Source organism: Drosophila santomea, chromosome 3L (genome assembly GCF_016746245.2).
Source record: "Drosophila santomea strain STO CAGO 1482 chromosome 3L, Prin_Dsan_1.1, whole genome shotgun sequence".
NCBI lineage: Eukaryota > Metazoa > Arthropoda > Insecta > Diptera > Drosophilidae > Drosophila > Drosophila santomea.
Genome location: NC_053018.2, coordinates 3489602 through 3511371, shown reverse-complemented (window position 1 = coordinate 3511371; position 21770 = coordinate 3489602). Strand labels below are relative to the sequence as shown.

Sequence of the window (21770 nt, the reverse complement as noted above, 5' to 3'; positions counted from 1 at the left end):
CAAGTTGATCCATATGTTTTTTGATGCGTTTTAAACACAAAAATTTGGCAATTTTTTTTTTTATAAAAAATCTGACACACAGCTTAACACACAGTTTAACATATGTTTATATATTAATATATACTATATATATCTACTTTGGGAGTACACAAATCATTTTAAAACCAATAAATTGCAATTTTAAAGAAAAATATTCGAGTACTCTCTAACGAAAGCTTCTGGCTACACAACAACTGCTGGCTTATTTAGCACCTGACCAGTAGCAATGCTGCCACTCTGCCACCGCCAGCCTTGCCAGACCCCGCAAAGTATATATTTTTACAAAATGGTGGCTTCTTCGCGGAGAAATTCGTAGTGGCGATTTTTAACAAAAAGCACGCATCTTGGCCAGCCAATTATTGCAAATTGCTGGCGAAAACACTCGCAACGACGCTGGCTGCGGCGTGTGGCTGGAAAATCCGCGAAAAAGCGACCAAAAATCGCACAAGAACCCAGTGAAAATAACTGAAAGCGAAGGCAGGCAATAAAAAAAACGCAAGCAAGCAACCAAAGTGCGTGCCTGTGTGTGTGTTCGTGTTCACGTCTGTGTGCGCTGCTCTCTGTCTGTGCCTGTGTGTGCGAGTGTGCCTCTCTGTCGGTGTGTGTGTGTGTGTGCGCAAAGTGTATGCAAAAAAAGAAGAAGAGAAACGAAGAAGAGCATTAAAAAAAAGCGTACGACGAGTTTCACGCGCGCCCAACAACAAAAACACCAGAAATCAGCAGCAGCAACAACAAAATCCAACAACACTTAGCAGCAGCGGCAGCAATAAAAAAAAACAACAACAAGCAGGCAGTAAAACGTAAGGAAAAATCTACAAGTGTGCGAAAATTAATTATTACTAAGTGTGTCACTAATTTAATTTAAAATCGCAGTTGCGCAGCGTGCAAATCATTCAAATTTATGTGAAGTCTCTCGGGCAGCAGAAAACAAAAAAAAAAAACAAAAAATAACGAAAAACAGTAAAACAGAGACACAGTGGCGTAGCAGCCCCCCGCAGTTTTAGAAGGGGGGCGACGGGTGGGTGGTTTGAGTCCAGTCTATTATGAACTTTTTGGGGTAGAACAATGCAAACACGAACGAAGGCTCAACAAATTTGCTGAAAAGGAATCGCAAGCGCAGCAGCAACAACAAAGCAAAAATCCAAGCGTCAGCAGCACGGGCAGGCAACTAAAACAACAAAAACAGGCCAAGCAACAACAGCAGCAACCCACCACCGTTGTTGCCTCATTGTTATTGTTGTTGTTGTTGTTGTTATCGTCGGCGTCACCACCGACGCGACGCAACGCGACGCTCTTGCGGCCAGCGCACCCACCACCCCCCAAAGGATGCTCCTGCTTCGGACTAACCCCCCTTCTGTGAACCCCCCACCCCCGCAACTACGTCCCTGTTCCCGTGACCGCTCCTGCTGCTCGTGCTTCTTCTTCCACTCATTCAACTGCTGCTGCTGACGTTGTCGGAAAAATGTGTCTTGTTGCCTTTTTGCTGGCTGATAAATAAGCTTAAATATGTACTTACCCACTATTAAAGCTAGCAAAGTGTTGGGCATATCCCCTCCACAAGGCGATTTGTATTTATGGTCCATAGATTATAAAACATATATCTGGGACTAAACTATATCTGGGGATTACGTACTACTGATATAAAAACTACAGTTCAACAAGATATGGTGTCTTGGTTATTTTGAGTTACTAAAGTTTTTTCTAATACTTTTGATATTAATATTACATAAACCTTTAAATTAAACATAAATAAGCCTTGTTTATTTTCCTAATTAAATTTAAAAAAGTAATGTGTCAAAGAATATGGGTCAACTTGCTCGTCCTATGATAAAGTAATTATAAGTTTTCAACTCAAAACCAGATAGCTACTTCACACGGGTTTTTTAAACTATGCAAATGGCCAACGTGTAAAATTGCTAAGTTCTAGCCCCATTTTATGACTGCCTTTATAACTATAAGATCGCTACTGGGGCATTGTTTTTCGCAGGGGGTTTCCTTTTGCCCCAGCTGCTCAATTCTTGTGTTTGGTTCTTTCATTTTCTTTTCTTTGCTTAATCATCTCCCTCGTCTCGGCTCTCACCTACGTCATCTCTTCGCCTTCCAGCTGTGTTTGTGCAAATTAACCAAAATATACATTTCCGGCTACTCGCTGCCCCCTCGCTGAGCAACAACTACAGCAGCAACAACAACGATATTAAGAACAACAGGAGCAGAGCAACAAGAACAACCAAGACCGCCCACCACCCCATCATCATCATCATCCTCATCAACTTGGAGTCTAGAGTCTGGAATCTGGAGACGGACTTACTTTGCCGCCTGCTACTGGAGAGAGGAGCATCTTCGGGTGGAACGCCTCGACGATACACAACCCCGACTACGGATTCATGGTGAGCCAAGACATCTGTTCGAACCCGGCACACATTTAATTATAATTATTTGTTTGCTTAATTCGATACTTCACGCTGGCCGGCCCCGTCTCATGTGTCACATCCCCTCATTCCCTCGATGGGGTTGCTTGTTCACTGCGCCGATGGGTTTCCACTGGGCTAATGGAGGAAACTATTTTTCAATGGGATCCCAAAGCAATTAGACAAACGGGGGCGTGTGCCCATAATCCGTTGCTATTGTCGCTCATATTCGGATTTTTGCTGTTCATTTGGTGGCCTGGTATTCAGGGGAAATACGATTAGATCGCTGATATGGCTTACACATACCCGAAACCCACTGAAACAGATCTTTATCGCAGCGCTTGTATATTGCTAATGAGTTGCCTTGTAGGGCAATTAGCACACCCTTGTTGGGAATGAAAAAAGGTTGACTGGGATCAGACAGTTCAGAAATATTCCACTTGTTAATAGCTGTAGAAATCTATAGGTTTAGGCATTAAAATGCTATAATAGAGAGAATACTGATTGCGAAGACTTGCTGGCATTGTTTTATGGCCAAAATCTAGTTAAACATGTTCATTCGTATTGCATGCACAGTAACCATGGTATTGTAGGTCACTTGTTGTTCAAACAACATTGTGCAGGCTTAAATCAGAGCTAATGGGGGATTACCAGGTCATATAATACACGCATTTACGCATTGTTCACGAGGGATTTACGTACGTATCTCTTTATCTCTTCGAATGAAGTGCCATGGTTTCCGTTGACTTGCTTTTAGCCAAGTGAAATTCGAGGCAGTTGGTTCTAGGAAAATGGAGATTGATTTCGAGGAAATTCCCAGACAATTTGCACCGCTCTGCTTGCCGTGCTTATCTACCAAACTCAAACCCAAACCCGAACCCACACCCTAACCATTTCCACATTTTCATTCGCTTATCTGCGCCCACCACCCCAAAACCACGAAGTGTGCGGCGGCGAGGCCATCTGATTAGAGACGCATTAAAAGGCTGGAGTGTTTAATTAATAAATAACGTGCTAATAATGCATTTAATAAAAAAACGGAACGCGGCGCTCGAACGGAAACTTGAGGCGCACAAATAACACGAATATTTCAGAAATACAAATACCTATAAAATAAGAAAAACATAAAGTGCTGTTGGGAAATGGATGACTTCCCTCGCGGTTTTCCTGCTCCTCTGGTCTGGTTCGGTTCGGTTTGGTTGGGTTTTTGTATTTTGTGTTTGGACGACTTTTATTTCTTTTTTTTATTTTGGTATCTCTGGTATGTTACACAGTTGCTGGTCGCCTTTGATGTCGGGGTTTTTGTGCGCGCTTTCATATTTTATTATTAGTCATTTGGCTTATTTATAAGGTGCCGTTAAAGTTTAACTTTTATTAATCTGTTTTGTTGCGCTTTTAATTTATAAGTGCTGCTTATCTGATTGAAAAGTCCGTCCGTCTATCCGCGCACACTTGACTCAAGTGTGTCGATTTATTGATGTCGATTAGAAGTAAACGGGAAGGTTTCCCCTGTTCAGTCTCGAAGTTCTCTTCACTCTCCTCTCCCTTCTCCCTCTGTGCTCCCTCTGGTGTCCATTACATAACCGAATTAATTAGCATTGCTGACTGGGCAGCCAAGCGGCTTGATCTAAGCCATCCCCACGACTAAAGCCGAAACCTTGGACCCAGTGGTGTGTACGTGAGATAAGCTCGTGTTGTGGTAATTGTTCAGTAGACAAATTGTTTAACCTTTTGATAGCTTCGAATATATTTTGCGATCTGATGAAGTGTCGTTTCTAGCGTATTTTACGTTTGTTAAAAGCGCGAATCCGGCTCAATGGACCAAATTGAATATACATAAGCTGAGTTGTTTATCCACTGAATCTTAAAAATCCAAATATCGGTTGCTTTGTCCACAAATTGTATTCAAATAAACCTTTTTCCCTCACGATGACATCGTTGGTCAAACACTCGCAGTGCTAAATCAATCCCAGTTACTGTTTCTGTTACGTGTTAACTCCGTTTAGCGATAAGATAATTAGCACACACAGAGTGCTTATTAAAATATACAATTCCCGGTGATGTATTTGTGGCCTGGCTGCTTGTCAGCGTATTATTATTATTATTTATGCGTTATTTATAAAGCGAGAGAAAGAGCGGAAAAAAAAACTGAAATGATGAATAATTAAGCTCGTGTTAATCAGTGTAAAATCAATGAACAGACCCAAATGGGTGCGAATATAATGCAAAAGCGTGTTAAATGGGCCCATAAATCTTTGGCGTTGTGTGTAATTCTATTAGCCAAGCGGAATAATACGTGGCCCAAGGAGGAGCGGGGGGCGGGCACATCATGCAAAGAGCTCATTTACAAACATACAGCCACTCGTGCAATGCCAAGCAAACAAATAACGACAGTTTCATAAACACTAGGAAAAAGGGACACCATCGAGAGGTATGGCCAGGAGGAAGATGGGAAAAGAGAAAGGAAAACGGGACAAGGAAAATGGGAAAAGGGAAAAAGGAAAATGGAAAAGGATCTAGACAGGACACACAGACACAGGGTACCCGCACATCCTGCCGCATCCGGACGAGACACAACACATCCCATCCCATCCCAAACCGACATAAGTAACACGAAACAATTTCCAAATGAAGCGCGGATAAGCCGCAAAATCCTTAAAATACTCGATAAAATTACATAAAACTAATCGCACAAGCACACGCACACATGCACATACACACACATACACATACTCACAAACTCACACACAGAGAAAGCCGCAGACTACAGAATTGGCTGGATACTTAGGGCGCAAAAAGGGGGTGGGGTGGAGCAAGAGGCTGTGGACGTGGACGTGGATGCGGATGAGGATGGGGATGGAGATGAGGCGGGCGGAGGAAGGCGTGCAAAATGATGAAGGTATCTACACCGACAATCTGTTTAACAACTTCATGAGCAAATCCAACAAATCGTATGAAACGAAGCCGACAGCAGCAGCAGGCCAATAGACACGAGCGGACGTCGTCGTTGTATTACGTACGATTTGGACTCGGATTTGGATTCGGATTCAGATTCGGTCTCTTTTTCGGATGCAGACGACGACCCCCGTTCGGATCGGATCGGTTCACTTCGCATCGGATCGGGCCAATGGATTTTTGCACCTGGGGTGGACCTTGCACCTTGGCGTTTATGGGAGTCATAAAACGCGAAGTAACTAGAACAAAGGATTTTTTTTTTTATATTTGTGCTAAATGGTTCCACTTGAGTAGTGAACAAGTTTTTATTACTGCCATTTTATAGCAATTGCTTATAGTAAATATAGAAATTAAATGTGTTTGGGTGTTTTCAACTTTGATAAAAGAACATAAGAAAATATTGCTAAGTTTGAAATTGCTTTATGCCAAACTATTCATTCCAATGGCTATTTTACATATACAAAAGTAATAGTGCTGTTGTGCAAGAGTGGAGTTCTAAGTAAAACAGCCTTATATTCCGATTAGAAGCTAGATAGAAGGTCCACCCTAGAGAGCACAGGTTAGTCGGTGGAGGCGAGTACAGTGGCAGCGTTGTGGGTCGTTTATTTGGCTTTTGGAGCGTTGACTCGTCGTTGTCGGCTCTGGAAGATGATGATGATGATGCATAAGAAGATGATGAAGAGAATGATGATGATGACGGCGTCGACGGAGACGAGGCTGCTTGAATAGATGCTCAATCGTTTGGGTTGAATGAAGAAAAGCATGTGGAGTGGCGAGTGGAATGAAGTGAAGTGCCCATGGAGTCCGTGTCCATGTCGGTCGGCAACCGTGTGTGTGGCAGAGATTGGAGCATGAATAGGAATGCCAAGAAGGAAACGATGAGGAGGAGCAGTAGCACCAGCGTGAGTGCCACTGCGGTGGCATAATGTTCTTGTTGATGTTGAGTAATGGGCATAACAACTGTAAGCTGCCTGTCCAGACAAAAACGAGCAGTGCAGAGCAGAGCAGAGTGAACCTGGAACTTGGAACCTGAAAACAAGCTCGTTGCGAAGCGAGTCGAAAAATGTCCAACAGAAGCAAACAATTCCATTACCCAGGCGAAGAAAAGAGAAATTTGTTTTATGGGTTTTTTGGCTAAACGCTGCGTCCCTCTCTCTTTCTCTCTCTCTCCATCTTTCCTTGTCTCTCTCGCTTCCTCGCCACTTTGCCATCAGCCTTTGTTTGTTTCTATCTGACTTCTGCAACGTCTGTTTTGACTTGTTGTGAAAATTTGGCTTTCACAACACGAAATACTAAGTCTACCCATATATGTGTATGTATGTATGCATACACACAATCACACGTTGTCTCTGCAAAGTGCCTACAAACATTTAATGGGATTTCCGTACTTGACACGAACCCTTCAAATGGACAGATGCACAGGCACACAGCGCTATTCACTCAAATAGCCGCTATTTGTTAGAAATCTGTGGATATACCCGTATATATACATGCCTACCTTATGCCCCATGGTCAAAATGCCTATGACGAACTCAATTGGCCATGCTGCATGGTTAAAATGTGTGTGTGTCTATGCGGCCCTCGGTCTTGGTAATTAAATGGACTCCTCTCGAACGCCTCAATGGAGAGGCTTTTGTTATGCCTTTGGGAATGCGGCGGAGCTGGGTAATTTCAGTTGAGTTATTTAGGTGAGGATTTAAGGGGCTTTCAAACGGCTAAATTAGTGGAATTTCTCGTTCTTTACAGAATGAATTCAAATGGAAGTGGCTATTTAAATGATTGCTTTCCAAATTATATTATCCTCTAATAATGCAACAGACTAGTAATATATTAGCACTGAAATATGGAAAAGCTAATTCATGTTGTAGTAAACTGCTAATTTATTGCATAATAAAATGGCAAATTAAATGGCTTCTAAATCTGCGTTTGTTTCGAAATATAAAACAGTTTTAGATAGATTTGCTGTGATTTATAGTTATAACAAGGAACTATAGAATTTCTTTATATGTTTTTTAACCAAACTCCCACATAGAAGTTACAAAACTCTAGGGCGCACTTGAGTGCGTTAATTTAAAGATCTCAGCCAAATGAATCAATAAATACACAAATGGGGCTATAAATAAAATAAACAAAATAGGCATACACAGAGAACAGGAATCCCACTGGGATCAAAGGTTCGGTTGAGTGGTTCAATTGAAAGTTCCGGTCGATTGGACAAGTTCAGAGCGATTGAACCCCACTCGAGTTGTGGCGAGTCAATTGAAAACTGAAAACGGAAAACTGAATACTGAAGGATTCCATTGCTGTATTCCACCCCTTTTGCCGATGGACTCAATCACAGTCGGGGGTCTAATTCATTTACAGGCCATATCACTTAAACTTCGCCATCGCATTTGCCCCGTCTACTAACCTAATAATCTCGCGCTGAGAGCGCCGTGTAGATAAGGATAAAGTCTCGGCCTTTATGGCCCAGGGCCACCCTTAATGTACAGTTGTCGATGGCGGCATAAGGGGCTTTTTCCAGTTGTCTATCTGTCTGTCTGACGCTCTTATTAACGCCATCGTCGCCATCGCCATCACCATCACCATCGTTGGCATTGGTTGTAGTTATTGCTGGCGTAGCTTGATGCCTATTTGTCAGTCAATTAGTCAGCTTATTGGCAAGCGATGATTACACAGAGAAAAACACGCTAAGAGCTATAGCTAAGCGGGAGAGCCAAATACCCAAACAGCCAAACAGCCGACAAGCCAGCCGACGAAAGTCGACAGCTTTTCCATTTCGAGAAAAAAAAACAAATTTTACTCGACATGGCTGAAGGAGTGAGTGGAGCAGAGATAGCGAAATGGAGAGAGACAGCGACAGAGCGAACGAGTGGCCCCTCGTCGGCTTTTCCTCACTTTCCATCCCACATGAAAACCCCTCCCCCTTTGGGGAGCCACTCGCGTCCGTTTAGCCGCGTGCGTACACACAATTTTCCGCTACTCATGCTACAAATTGTTTATTGAATTTCCTCTTGCTGCGGCCGTTGTCGACGTTGTTGGTCTCTACACTGTGCAAAAATGCAAAGCAGATGCGTGTGCTGATTTCTAATGTGTTTCACAACATGCAAATCTAGCACATTTATGTAAGAAAGAAACGTACCTTCTTGAACTGCAGAAATTTCAATCAAATGTTTTCAATATGCCCAGTAGTCCAATTTCTTATAGAAATTATATATTTTCTATCAGTGTAATTTGGCTGTGGCTGCCGCTGGCATTCCAAGTTTTTATTTTCATTTACATTTCCCGCTTTGTTTTCGTTTATGTTTATGGGCTGTTTAGAAAACAATTTCCAGCCACAGATAGGGGGCCCAGTCGAAGTTGTTAATCCAGTGTAACTTTATAATATGCGATGACATTAATTGAGCGAAGACCAACGCGCCAGTTGAGCCTGACAGCATTATTGGCCTTAAATTTACACGCAGGTCAACGATGGATCAAGGGGAGGTGGGGTTGGGAAATGCAGGGGGGTAAAGTTGGAGTCCATGGAAAAAGCCAAGCCAAAAGCTCCATCCAAAGCGACATTGCTGACTCACAGAGTGAGTGAGTGAGTGAGCTGAAGCCAAGTACTCGAGAACGTCACGTAGTCAATGTACAGACTCTACCTCTACTCCTAGCTACTTCCGTCTCTGTTGGCCTGCATATACCCCTCTCTTTCATCGGGCTTGTGCCATAATTTGTGGTCTTTTACGGGGAATAGGGAACAGGAAAGCAGGGGAGTGGCAATAACACACACACACTCAAACACACACACACACAACTGAGGGCACTTTTCGGTGGTGGCAAATGTGTGTACGAGCCTTTCGTTTTGTCTTTTCAGATTTTATGGCTTTGTGCGTTTACAACGTCGCTTTTTGTAGTACATTTGTTTTATAACAGCCGCTCGACACCGTCACAGAATAGAGCCAGAAGCAGTAGCGGAAGGGGAAGGGGGAGCAAGAGCCCAAAGAAGCCCACAGGCGGCGGGAGGAACAGCTTAGCACATTGCCAGCAGTTATTACACAATTTTTCCCAAAGCGCCAGCCAACCAGCAGCCCAAATGGCATTGCACGCAGCGGAAAATGCAGTAATAAATCAGGTCGAAATTGTAGGTACATAACTTTTGGGCAAAGATTAATTCGATCATGTTCCGGGGTGACTGGGTGATTACAACCCTTGTATATCAACTACTCTATGGTTGGTTTATGAATCGATTCGATAGGGAAACCCACTTGGGAACCTTTTAAATATTATATATAGTAGTTTTCGAAATAGATGCATTTGAAACTTTGCAAGATGCATGGAAACCATTTAATGAAAGACTAAATATGTCCTGTTGCAACTGGTAGTTTTACGACGTGACTATAGATAAAATATACGTATATTAATAATTTTTTACTGTGCAGCTGCCCGGGGCCAACAGCAACAGCAGCAGCAGCAGCAACCCAACGACAATGCTCGGCATGTGGGGATCGGGATTCAGTCGGTCGCGTGCCCTGCACCCTGGTGGCCACCGCCACCTTGTGTGTGTTTATATGAAATTTTTCCACTCACGACTCCCCCATAAAAAAGTTTGCCGCTGCCAGTTAAACCAACCAGCCAAGCAGTCAAAACCCAACCGGGCCAACAGGGCCAGGCCAAAGCCAAAGCCAAAGCCAAAGCAAGTAACCTGGTCTGATGGTGATGTGGTATGGTGTGGTGTGGTTTGGTTTGCTATGGTATGGTTTTCGGAATGGAGCGGTATGGTGTGGTGTGGTGTGGTATGGAATGGTATAGTATGGTGTTGCTGCTGATGTCGTTGATAAGTGTTGGCCCCAAACGCAGACCGTTCGTTGCACAGTGGTGCAGGAATAATGAGGAACTCAAAGAGCTGGGGTTTCAAATCAAGTTTTAATCAATTAGGCGTCTGTGCAGAAATCACAAAATCTTTTCTTTAAACATTGATAGGGTAAAAACCAACTATAAACCACATTTTTACCTATAGACAGATAGCAAATACTGCCTCATTATAAACGTGAAAGTACTTTATGCTGGCTTATAAGACTTGAAGGGTGATGAGGAAATAAGTAGAACACTGCTGATACGGAAAAGCAATCCATTGATATCTCCGCTTTTACGCTGGGTAAACAATTATTCATAGGTAAACATTCATTGGCATATTTCGCTGGCACTCAAAACAAGAGACGGCAGAAATACTCGTATTTATTTCTCCCTTTCGACTTTGATGGTCATGAATATTTCATTTGTGTGCCTTTGCCGAGGGGATTACCGAATCGAATCGAGTCGAATGCGACCACGGTGCAACCCTCGGGTCCCAGGTTCCAGGTCCAGGTCCTCCACTCCCAGGCGTTTTGTGTCCCTCCTTCTTCTGGTGCACCTCCTCGTCCCGCTCGCCGTTGTCGTCAGTCATTTAGGCGGCGTGTCGTGCCTTATTGAGTGTAAATCTGTCGACAATGCGCACATACACCTCTATATATAGGTGTACATATATCTGTTTTATTTTTTCTTTTTTTTGCCTGCCTCTGCAGATGTGAGCCGTTGTGAGTCGGGCAGCCGTAGTCGTCGCTCCCGTAGCTGTCGCTGCATTTAATTAATTGATTTTAATTGCCATAATTTGTGTGCCGCTGCCACACAACCGCAACACCGCCGGCATTCCTGATGTGAGTCGGCAAAGGCAGGCAACGCACTGCGTCCGTCTGTCCGTTTGTCCGTTGGTCGCTTTGTCCGTCAGTTTGTCCGTCCGTTTGCCTGTCATTGTGCATTGCCAATGATATTGATTCATAAGCAAATTTAATGATAATTCCTCTTGGTGGGGCTGACATGGCCATGGTTATGGAAGTAAAGAGTGTGTGGAGTAGTATGTAGTATGAAGTATGGCTGGATGGAGTATGTAGTATGAAGTATGGCTGGATGGAGTATGTATGGTATGGTTTGGAACTGGAGAAGGCTTACTTAACCGCCTCGTTACAGTTATTCGCGGACTTACTTGAGCGGAAAATCTGTTTACAGCTGCACGCACACTCGAGAGACAGCCCCAGACAAGGCGAAGAAATAAAAAATAAAATGAAAAAACCCCAGCCTGTGATGACCGGAAAAAATGAGTAAAACGGGAACGGAGAGCTTTGTGGGGTGTCGAATCGGGGAGTACCCTTGCGCATATATGATTATACAATGCAAGGTGATTCAGTTAAAAAATCCTATGCTCATTTTTAAACTGATAGCTTTAGGATAGTTTGTCAGTTGTGAATATGAATAATAAAAGCTTGGGAGACGAACCATTGATGCCAGCCATAAAGCCCAGTAGTTAAGAGGGTATAGTGGACATAAAGCGCACCGAAAGCAAAACCATTCGTCTGTCAGTGCCGCAGTCCAATCCGCCGATCCTTCCCCGAATCCCTCGGGCTCTGTGCGTGGCGGGCGCATTAACATATGCAGGCGATTAAGTGGCACAGAGCTCAATCGTCCGACAGCGTAAACCCCTAATTTCCCGGCCCCATCAGCCATCAGCCGTGTCCCCCGGCCACTCCACGTCCTCCATGCACTCCATCCACTCATCGCCCCTCCATCGTTCGCACATTACACGGCATTATTTTATGGATTATTTATTTATGCATGTTGATATGAACTTCATCGCTTTATTGAAAATGCTTTTTACACACACCGCCCATTCGCCTCGCCGTTGTCTCTATGTTTGAATTCCTTTTTTTTTAACGAATTTTCTCTGTGTGCTTGGATTTATTTGCAGTTGAATTTTCATATCGTAGAGGGCATAAAAAGGCTTAACACTGGACCGGAAGCGTGTTTTTAAAGGGTGATGGCGGCCTCCACTCAAGGAGAAATTCGAGTGGGTCCCGGCCACCAGGTAAACGATGTCTATGTACGTACATAACTCTCACAAATCAGAAATTCAGCTCACGGTAACAAAAATGAAATCAAAGAACTACAAAATTTAACAATTATGCTAAACGAATATGTAGTAGCCCCTATTTCTTTTGTTTATTGCAAAAGTTTGTAATTTATATTCCTTTGTTCTTCCTTTTTTGGATGTCTTCGACAAAAAAAAATCGTTACCAAGTTTTTTAAGCGTGTAGCCTTTAAAGGAACTTGATTTCAATCGATAGAATCTGTAAAAAATCACTTTTTCTGCCTTATTTAGCACACTTTTAAACAATTCCCAAGATAAACTTCTATAAGGTCATCAGGAAATTATTTAACTTTTAAAGTAAAAGTGGAACATGTGGACAACTTCTCTTGTTAATTATTTGGCACATATTACCTATGTTCTTTACTTCTGTAGAAAAATCTATGCAACCTGAACTGATCAATATTCAATGTCATAAGATTCTATCGTTCCTTCTCATAAGGCTAAAGAAAAGTGCATTTCTTTGAATATATAGTATATATATTATATATTGGTTACTCTTAGCATAACCTTGTATATAACGCCTAATTCCTGTAAATAATTTGTAGTTCTAGCGTTTATGCAATTGGCTATTAATAGTTCGAATCCTCGACGAGTAGAAGTTGACCCAGATCCACATCCAGATCCCAACCTTCTTCCTTGCTCCCTACCGAAATCCGTTCGAGGAAATTCGTAGCACACATTATACATTATTCATCCATAATCATGCATTAGACTTAAGTTTGTGTATCATCTCGTGGGTGCTGGTAATCCCCCCGGATTGCCGGCACTAGCTGTCTTGCCTGTGGTGTGTAGTGTGCGTGGTGTGGTGTGGTTGTATGACTAACCCATCAATCGTTCTCCTGGAGTTTTTGAACTAATCCCAAAACTTTTCGTTTGTCTCCTGTGACGACTGAAGGCAAAACTGCCCGATTATAATCCAATCTCAAGCTTCCCCATCGACAAGGAAACCGATGAACGTGAACTAGAGGAATCAAGATGGAGTCCAGGCGTTGTTGCCGATGGCGACTTGTTAATGTTCTTGCGTGCGGCTCGCTCCATGGCTGCATTTCAAGGAATGTGTGATGGTGGTTTAGAAGACGGTTGTTTGGCTGCCAGTCGCGACGACACTACAATAAACGCACTCGACGTGGTGAGTTTCCCGAGATTATCATATATATGCATATTGCAGCACTCTTTAATCCGCAATGCCTTTTTAGCTCCACGATTCTGGCTACGATCCAGGCAAAGCTCTACAAGCGCTCGTAAAGTGCCCCGTTTCGAAGGGCATCGATAAGAAGTGGACCGAGGACGAAACAAAGAAATTCATCAAGGGTCTGCGTCAGTTCGGGAAGAACTTCTTCCGCATCCATAAGGACCTGCTGCCGCACAAGGATACGCCGGAGCTGGTCGAGTTCTACTATCTGTGGAAAAAGACGCCCGGCGCGAACAACAATCGGCCACACAGGCGACGCCGCCAGAGCGCCCTGCGACGCAATCGTGTCACGCGGGCCAACAACAGCAACAGCAACACTCCTCCGAAGAAGGAGGACACTCCAGAACCACAAACTGCGACGACGGCGACGGCGGCGGCAACCGCGGCGTCCGAGACGGCGAGTCGCTCCTCGCCCGCTGTCTCCAAGGAGGAGAACAGCTCGCTCACCGAGGACGACGCCAGCGAGTGCGACAGTGATTCGAGTCTGACCCACAAAAGGGATGAATCACCCTCAAGGATGAGGACGCGTAACAAGCAACAGAACAACAACAGCAGCACCAGCAGCGGTAACAACACGGCCGGAAACGGTGGCGGTAACGCCACATCCATAAGCAGCGGATCAACCGGCGGCGGTGCCGCTGGCGGCAACAATTCGTCTAAGGATCAATCAGCCAACGCCGTGGCTAATGGCAAGCGACCCAAGAGGGGCTCCGAAACACCGGACGTGTCCGGCGGAGCCTCGGTCGATAGTCCCAAGACACCGACGAAGGCTGTGGCCGAGAGTTCGGCCAATAAGCGCAAGGGTGGCAAGCAGGAGACGCCCAACAAGAAGAAGCGAACGGAGCAGGAGTCCAACGAGCCAAGCGCCCACGAGGAGAATGCCGTCAAGGAGAAGCGCAAGAGACCGGACAGCCCGGTTGAGAGCATGAACTCGGATAGCAGGCCGGATTCAGTGCTCGACGATGGCGAATCCAATACCACGGACACCACCACCGCCGAGCAGCAGTCGACAAAGGACAGCAAGGATACGGTCAGCTGCAAGGAGGAGCGCGAAATGGTCACCAACGATCTGGAGGCCAAGGCCGAGGAGAAGGTCATCAAGGCAGAGGCTTTGGCGGAGGACAGCAAGGATAGCGCCATCAAGAACATGGACGAGGAGACAAACATCCAGGCGCCTAGCAGTGCAGAGACAAGTTTGGTGGATGGTCCAAATCCCAATGCCTTGCCCAGTCCTGTGGCCGCACCAATCACCATGAAGGTGCCCACAATTGCCACAGTTGAGGCGCTGAACGCGTCCGTGGATCGCAAGGAGGCCATCGAGAAGATGGAGTCGTGCGACAGCGATCCGGAGATGCTTAAAAAACTGGCAACCATTAAGCAGGAAGTATCTCCGCAGCAGCAACAGCATTTGCAACAGCCGTCACAGCAGCAGATGCAGCAGCAACTCGCACCTGTTGGCTTACAGCCGCCTCCGTCTTGCCCGCCTTCAGAATCAGTCTATATCAAAAAGGAGCCCATGGAGGACTCGATGGACGCCACCTGCAATCAGAACAGCAACGAACCGCAGGACCTGAAGGTGAAGATCGAGATTAAAAACGAGGATGCATTAAAGCACAGTGCCGGAGGTATGCCGCCTTCTGGACCCTGTGCACCGCCTTCAGCTCTACATCCGCTCTCCGGAGCTCCGGTAGAGAGCGGCCAGGAGCCACTGCACCTGCAACACATGCCTCATGGACCGGTGCCAACGCAACCGCCTCCTGGCTATCTAATTGATGGTCAGCTAAAGTATGGACCACCGGGACAAGGCGTGCCTCCACAGCCTCCACAACTGCACAGCGACGCGGCTGGAGGAGTCAGTGGAGCACCGCCTGGAGCCCCGACCACGCCGCAAAAGTATCCGCCCGAGATGGAGATGAAGTTTGCTCCTCAGGATCTCAAGTATCCACCACCGCCGCCCCTAGACGCACTCAAGTACAGCCAGGAGATGCAAGCTGCGGCGGCGGCAGCGGCTGCTGCTGGCAAATACGATATGAAGTACATGATGGAGCAGCAGGGCAAGTACAACGTGGAGTTGTCAGCGGCCCATCAGCCGCCTAGCAAGCCGGGCTACCAGGACTCGCTGAAGATACCCGATATCAAGCCCGGTTTCGGCCACCTGCCGCACAGCGTGGGCTCACCGCTGGACGCCGCCCATAAATACGGACCGCCTCCAACGTCGCAAGAGTCCCAGCAACAGCAGCCACAGCCGTCGGCACATCAGGTACCGCCGGGAGCAACTCCACCACCCGGTATCGCCATGCCCAAGCCGCACTACCAACACGACGTGCAAACACCACCGTTGGGACGGCCCTTCGAGCCGACCGGACTTATGCTCAAGTATGGCGATCCATTGGCAGCCAAATACGGGCCGCCTCAGGATCTCAAGTACCCGATGCCGCCGGTCTCTCAGGCGGGACCAGCGGACATAAAGCCCTATGGCGGCGAGAATCTAATCAAGTCCTCACCGTACGGACCGCCGCCGGAGAGTCCCATTGATGCCTCAGCGCGCTCTACACCTGGCCAGGATAGCCAGGGCAGCAACAGCAATTCACAGCCGCCCTCAATGCCCCCGCAACCGCAGCAGTTCCAGTCGCCGCATCCCTCGCCGCATATGCCTTCGCCAGCAGGTGGTGGCCTACCACCGGGAATGCATCCGCAAAATCTCATCCACGGCCCGCCACCAGGTGCAGCGGGCGGTAGTGGTCCCCAGCCGCCTCCGCCGCCCACATCGCTGCATCAGCCCACGCCCACGTCTGCAGGTCCACCCAGTCTGCAACATGGACTACATCCTGGCCACCAGCACTCACAGCTGTCTGCGGCAACATCGCTACCGCCGAGCTCGATTGGAATTCCTCCCACGCTCTCGACTATGGCGCCCTCGCACATGCACCCGCACCTCCATCCACATGCGCATCTGCAGGGTCTCCATCGGCCGCACGATCTGCCGCCCAGTATGCATCCACATGCTCCCATGCCGCTGTCGTTGCAGGGACATCCGCAGCACGGCCATGGATTGCCGCCATCGCACACTTCTCAGCAACAGCAGCAACAACAACAACAGACCGGCGGACCAGCTGGCACAGTGCGCACTCCGTCACCTGCCCAGCAGCCGCCGAGATCCCTGCACGATCCGCAATCGTCTCGAGAGCCGCCCACCTCGCAGCCCTCGACCACAATGGCAGGATCGAGTGGTCCGGGTGGACCACCGCCCCAACAGTCGCCGCACGCGCATCGAACATCGCCGTTGCCAGGACTAGCGGGTAGTGGACCTCCACCACCGGGACTAATCGGTCATCCGATGGCCATACACCCGCACCTGGCCCACTTGCCGCCCGGACATCCTGCACACGCAGCACTGGCTCATCCTGGACACCATCTGCTGTCACACTCGATAGCGGGTTTGGGGCCTGGCGGTGGACCGATCGCGCTGCTGGCCGGTCCCGGTGGGCTTGGAGGTATTCCAGAGTCCGCTCTAAGTCGTCGCACCCCGCCCTCACACCTGCCACACTCGCATGCCTCTTCGGCTCCACTGACGGCCCATTCGGTCGCCAGTATGACGTCCACCAGTATGTCGCTGACCACCAGCACGGTGCCATCATCTGCCTTTAGCCGCGCCAGTCCAAGCGTACAGATCTCGAGCAGTGGGGGCGGTCCTTCAGGCCCCGGAAGCGTTGGACCTGGTGGATTGCCAAACTCTTCGGCAGCGGCAGCAGCTGCGGCAGCTGCTCATCGTGCAGCGTCCCCGGCATCCAGCGTCAGCAGCCTGAGTCGGCAGAGTCCGCTGCATCCGGTGCCGCAGTCGCCGCTCAGCCATCATCCGTCGTCCTCTGCGTTATCCGCCGCGGCAGCTGCCGTTGCGGAACGGGATCGACATGCGCTGATGCGTCAGCAATCGCCACATATGACTCCACCCCCGGTGTCCAATGCCTCTTTAATGGCGAGTCCTCTGAGCAAGATGTACGCTCCTCAGCCGGGTCAGAGGGGCTTGGGAACATCACCGCCACCGCATTTGCGGCCTGGAGCATCACCGCCGGTCATTCGCCACCCGCAGATGCCTCTGCCGTTGCCATTGATCGCGCCTGGCGGAGGAATACCCCAGATTGGAGTGCATCCGGGTCAGTCACCGTATCCGCATCCGCTACTGCATCCTTCGGTATTTTACTCACCGCACCACCATCCCTTCAATTCGCCATACGGCTATGCGCCCTATGGTCCTGGATTCCCGGCGTACATGAAGCCGCCACCGCAGCCGGGACAGCTCGATCCGGCAGCCGTGATGGCGGCCCACCATGCTGGATTGCAAGGACCGCCGCCCCAGCAGATGCGCCAGGACGAGCAGAATGCAGCGGCCGCCGCTGCAGCAGCAGCTGCTGAGAAACAACACCAAGCGGCTGCAGCAGCGGCAGCACAGCAGCACAAGGCGCCACAACAACAACCGCCCGGCGGAATGCCACCCAACAAACCGCCGACGCCAAAGACGCCACAGGGTCCAGGCGGTGGAATGCCCCCTGGAATGGGTGGACCGGGAACACCGACGGGACTACCGCCTGGTGCTTATCCAGGCAGCCATATGCCGGGATATCCACAAGGACCACCGCATGGATCACCGTTTGCGCCACAAGATGGTCAGCCTCACGGACTAAAGCCCACATCGCACATGGACGCCCTGCGAGCGCATGCGCACTCAGCCAACTCGGCGGGAATGGGTGGAGGACACCATCCGACGGAGCCATGTAAGCTAAGCACTCAACAAATGAATATTAGGATTTATCTAATAATATGACTTTTCCAGTGCCCATTGATATTGAGCCGGATCCAGAGCCAGAGATTCCCAGTCCAACGCACAACATACCACGTGGTCCAAGTCCCGAAGCAAAACCGGACGACACCGAATGCCATCGCTCTCAGTCTGCCATGTAAGTGTTATGCCAAAGCATCTTGTATTTCTGCTTTTAAAGTGATATATAAATATTCCAAATTTTGGCTAACTTTACAGATTTGTGCGTCACATCGATCGCGGGGATTACAATTCATGCACGAGAACAGATTTGATCTTCAAGCCGGTGGCCGACTCAAAGTTGGCCCGCAAGCGTGAAGAACGCGACCGCAAGCTGGCCGAAAAGGAACGTGAGCGGCGACAGGTTAGTGAAGCTGTCATTTACGAGTGTACCAAAGCTTATATCATTTGCATCCTACACAGCAGCAGCAGCAACAACAACAGCAGCAGCAACAACAGCAAGCAGCTGCCGCGCAACAGGCGGCACAGCAAGCCAAGATGAAGGCGGAGCTGAAGCCCCCGTATGCGGATACGCCGGCACTGCGTCAACTGTCGGAGTACGCTCGTCCCCACGTCGCCTTCAGGTGAGTTAAAGGAGATGGAGGAACCACTCTTCGCCGAGTTTTATGTCTGGTGCTAGGATTTTGTTCAGTTTTCTTCTGCCGTTTGCCTTTCCCAACTCCATTTGGGAGTCCACCAAGTCGCGTTTGATGATTGTAATTATTTCCATTCGATTCAATTTCAGTCCTGTTGAGCAGATGGTGCCATATCATCATCCAATGGGCCCCATGTACAGAGAGAGGTACAGTACCAAAGCCTGACAAACCCTGTCTTCAATGCGAAAGCCATCTCACATATCCCAACACACAACCATTAACCCGCTCACGCTTCATAAATTCCAACCCCACCTCATAAAAACTCGAAACTCATCATTCCCTCATTTCTCCCTTACATATGCAGTCCCATTAGGGATCTCTAGACTAACCTCTAATCTTTTACAAAAATCTAATATTCATATTGAATATATTGAGATGTAACAAAATTAATCAATGATTAGCGGGGTTATGTCAAAGGGATTCTAAAAAGCATCTTCATTTTCCTGCTTTAATACCTCCCAGCTTTTTAAGAATTCGGTTACTTGTGCGCACGTCAAAAATTATGCTTGATCCATTTATAATTTGCAATTATGTTTACTCCAAGCTATGAATAACCCTTACCTAAAACACATTGATCCCAATATAGCCGGCATTTTATAAGGGTGTTTATACTAACCTTTTATTAATTGCAGGGAACTGGAGGAGATCAAAAACGCACAAGCTGCTGCGGCGAGTCAGTCCAGACTAGATCCGCACTGGATGGAATACTATCGACGGTTGGTCTAGGCTTGTTAATTCATTGAAAATGATATTAATTCTGCAGATTACTTTCTTCTTGTTCCAATAGCGGCATCCACCCCTCGCAGTTCCCACTGTATGCGAATCCGGCGATATCGCAGATGGAGAGGGAGCGTCTGGGAATTCCACCTCCGCACCATGTGGGGTTGGACCCGGGCGAGCACATGGTGCGTATGGTAGGCTACACTTCTTTTTTACTCCACTCGACTCATATTCACAAAATCAATCGTATTTGGAACGTCAAGCGATCAAACCGCAAAACCGAACCAATCACTATGTCCACTTGTCAGCTCACCTGTTAACCAGTCCAGTACCCGCATAAAACCCAAGCACGTGTCCCGTCATGCCGTTCATGTTCTGTGCTAACCATTATTTGCCATGCCATGCTTTTTGCCCATCTCGATGGGGAACCTAACCAAAAAAACCAAACCAAAATCGAATCGACATGTGTCGCCATCTAACCCGCATTACGCATAGTTACATACAACTTTGTTTACAACTTCTATTGGCGCCAACGCCCACGAAGCACTGGCTCTTTTGAAACTTTCTACGATATTCGATAATTTTCAGATACGATTGACGAGAGAATATCATGCACACTCTCATACTCATTTACATTTGCCTTTGCATCCACAGCCGCAACCACCGGAGGCCGGTTTCCAACTGCCACGTGAGTTTGTATAGCCCTTGAGGTTTTCGCCCTATTTGATAGAACCCACAGGCCACATAAATAACTGATTCATCTCTCTCTTCTCTTCGATCACATTTCAGCGAATGTTGGCCAGTATCCGCGGCCAAATATGCTTATACCTAGGGAGCCGCACTCGGATGTCCTGCTGCGCATGTCCTATGCCGACCAACTACAGGTTTCCCAATTCCCTAATCCACATCCTAACTCATTAATTACATATATACAGTATTTACAGGCCGCCGAGTTCCAGCGACAGTCCCTGCACGATCAGTACTTTAGGTGAGTTTTCTTCGGCATACAAATGGAGAGTCTACGACTCGACGGTGGGTGATCTGTAAATCTGCTGTGTTTTACTGAAACATCTATACAATCTGATAAGGGTATCGAAATTCGAGATAGGCTCATCCACCCCATTATAATATAGTTTATGCATCGTTTTCTTGTTGCTTATGTTTGCCATTATGTTTCCGTTTCCGTTTGATCATCGCCCGCTCTCTCTCATCCCCACAGACAACGGCCCAGATAAGTGGACAGGCAGCAATTGTAGAGAGCAAGCAACTGAACAAAGACAATACTCGGGCCGCGGCCGTGAGGAACTGCTTTGTGTGATTTTTGTGTTCAAGCGTTTACATTTTGTTTTCCGCACATACAACCCCCACATACTCACCACAAAAACAAAAAAAAAACCTACATCAACATCATCTGCAGAGACGACGTCAGCGTATGGCTCAAGAATCCAGAAACCAAGCGACTCTAAGTTGCGCAACGCCTTGTCACGTTTTTATGTAAAAAGTTAGTAAGCCTTTTTTATTTAACTCTCATCCGTAGTCCTAATATCATCTAGTAAATGTAGCAATTTCGAGATTGTGTTGTACTTGATCTAATATTGCATTTTGTGTTGTAAACAGGAATCAGCTGCGTTAATCGGGAGTGGTTCGTCGATTGTTCCGGCTGCACACAGCACACATCACACCAGACACTCACTGACCAAGGCATCCAGAATCAAAAAGCAGAAACCAACTACAAAACTAAACTAAACAAAACAGGACACGATGGTCGCAATATCTTAAGTATCCTCTTCATAGTGTATAGTGTTAAATTCTTAAATGTAAGCGAGATATGGAGCATGTTAAATACGGTCTAGACTTATTAAGGCAATGGAACAAAATCGAACTTGGCACACAAAACAAATTTTTATGGAGGTTTTCAAACAGCTTATATATGTATATGAATATGCTACACTTCGACAAAACTAACTAGTAAGCTCCACAAACCAATTGATTTAGACACGATGATAACTAAGCAAAACCAAAACACAAACTCACCCGCACT

General features: G+C 47.1%; 1 protein-coding gene across 16 annotated transcripts; it reads left to right on the top strand.

Moving 5' to 3' along the window:
* The first annotated feature begins 307 nt into the window (after positions 1-307).
* Positions 308-21503, top strand: LOC120449363 (arginine-glutamic acid dipeptide repeats protein). Of its 16 annotated transcripts, none has more exons than XM_039631786.2 (16): positions 308-839; positions 2144-2426; positions 12166-12282; positions 13241-13474; positions 13542-18309; positions 18369-18492; positions 18573-18717; positions 18777-18937; positions 19099-19155; positions 19642-19725; positions 19797-19923; positions 20318-20417; positions 20519-20613; positions 20665-20717; positions 20949-21230; positions 21347-21482. In XM_039631786.2, exons 3-15 carry the CDS (start codon positions 12235-12237, stop codon positions 20962-20964), a joined length of 6012 nt encoding a protein of 2003 aa, XP_039487720.1. In that variant the 5' UTR covers positions 308-839; positions 2144-2426; positions 12166-12234; the 3' UTR covers positions 20965-21230; positions 21347-21482. The 16 variants fall into 16 exon arrangements, with proteins under 16 accessions (XP_039487720.1, XP_039487719.1, XP_039487715.1 ...); XM_039631785.2 differs by having other exon boundaries at positions 12166-12297; positions 18780-18937; positions 20674-20717; XM_039631781.2 differs by having other exon boundaries at positions 12166-12297; positions 18780-18937.
* Positions 21504-21770: the final 267 nt, after the last annotated feature.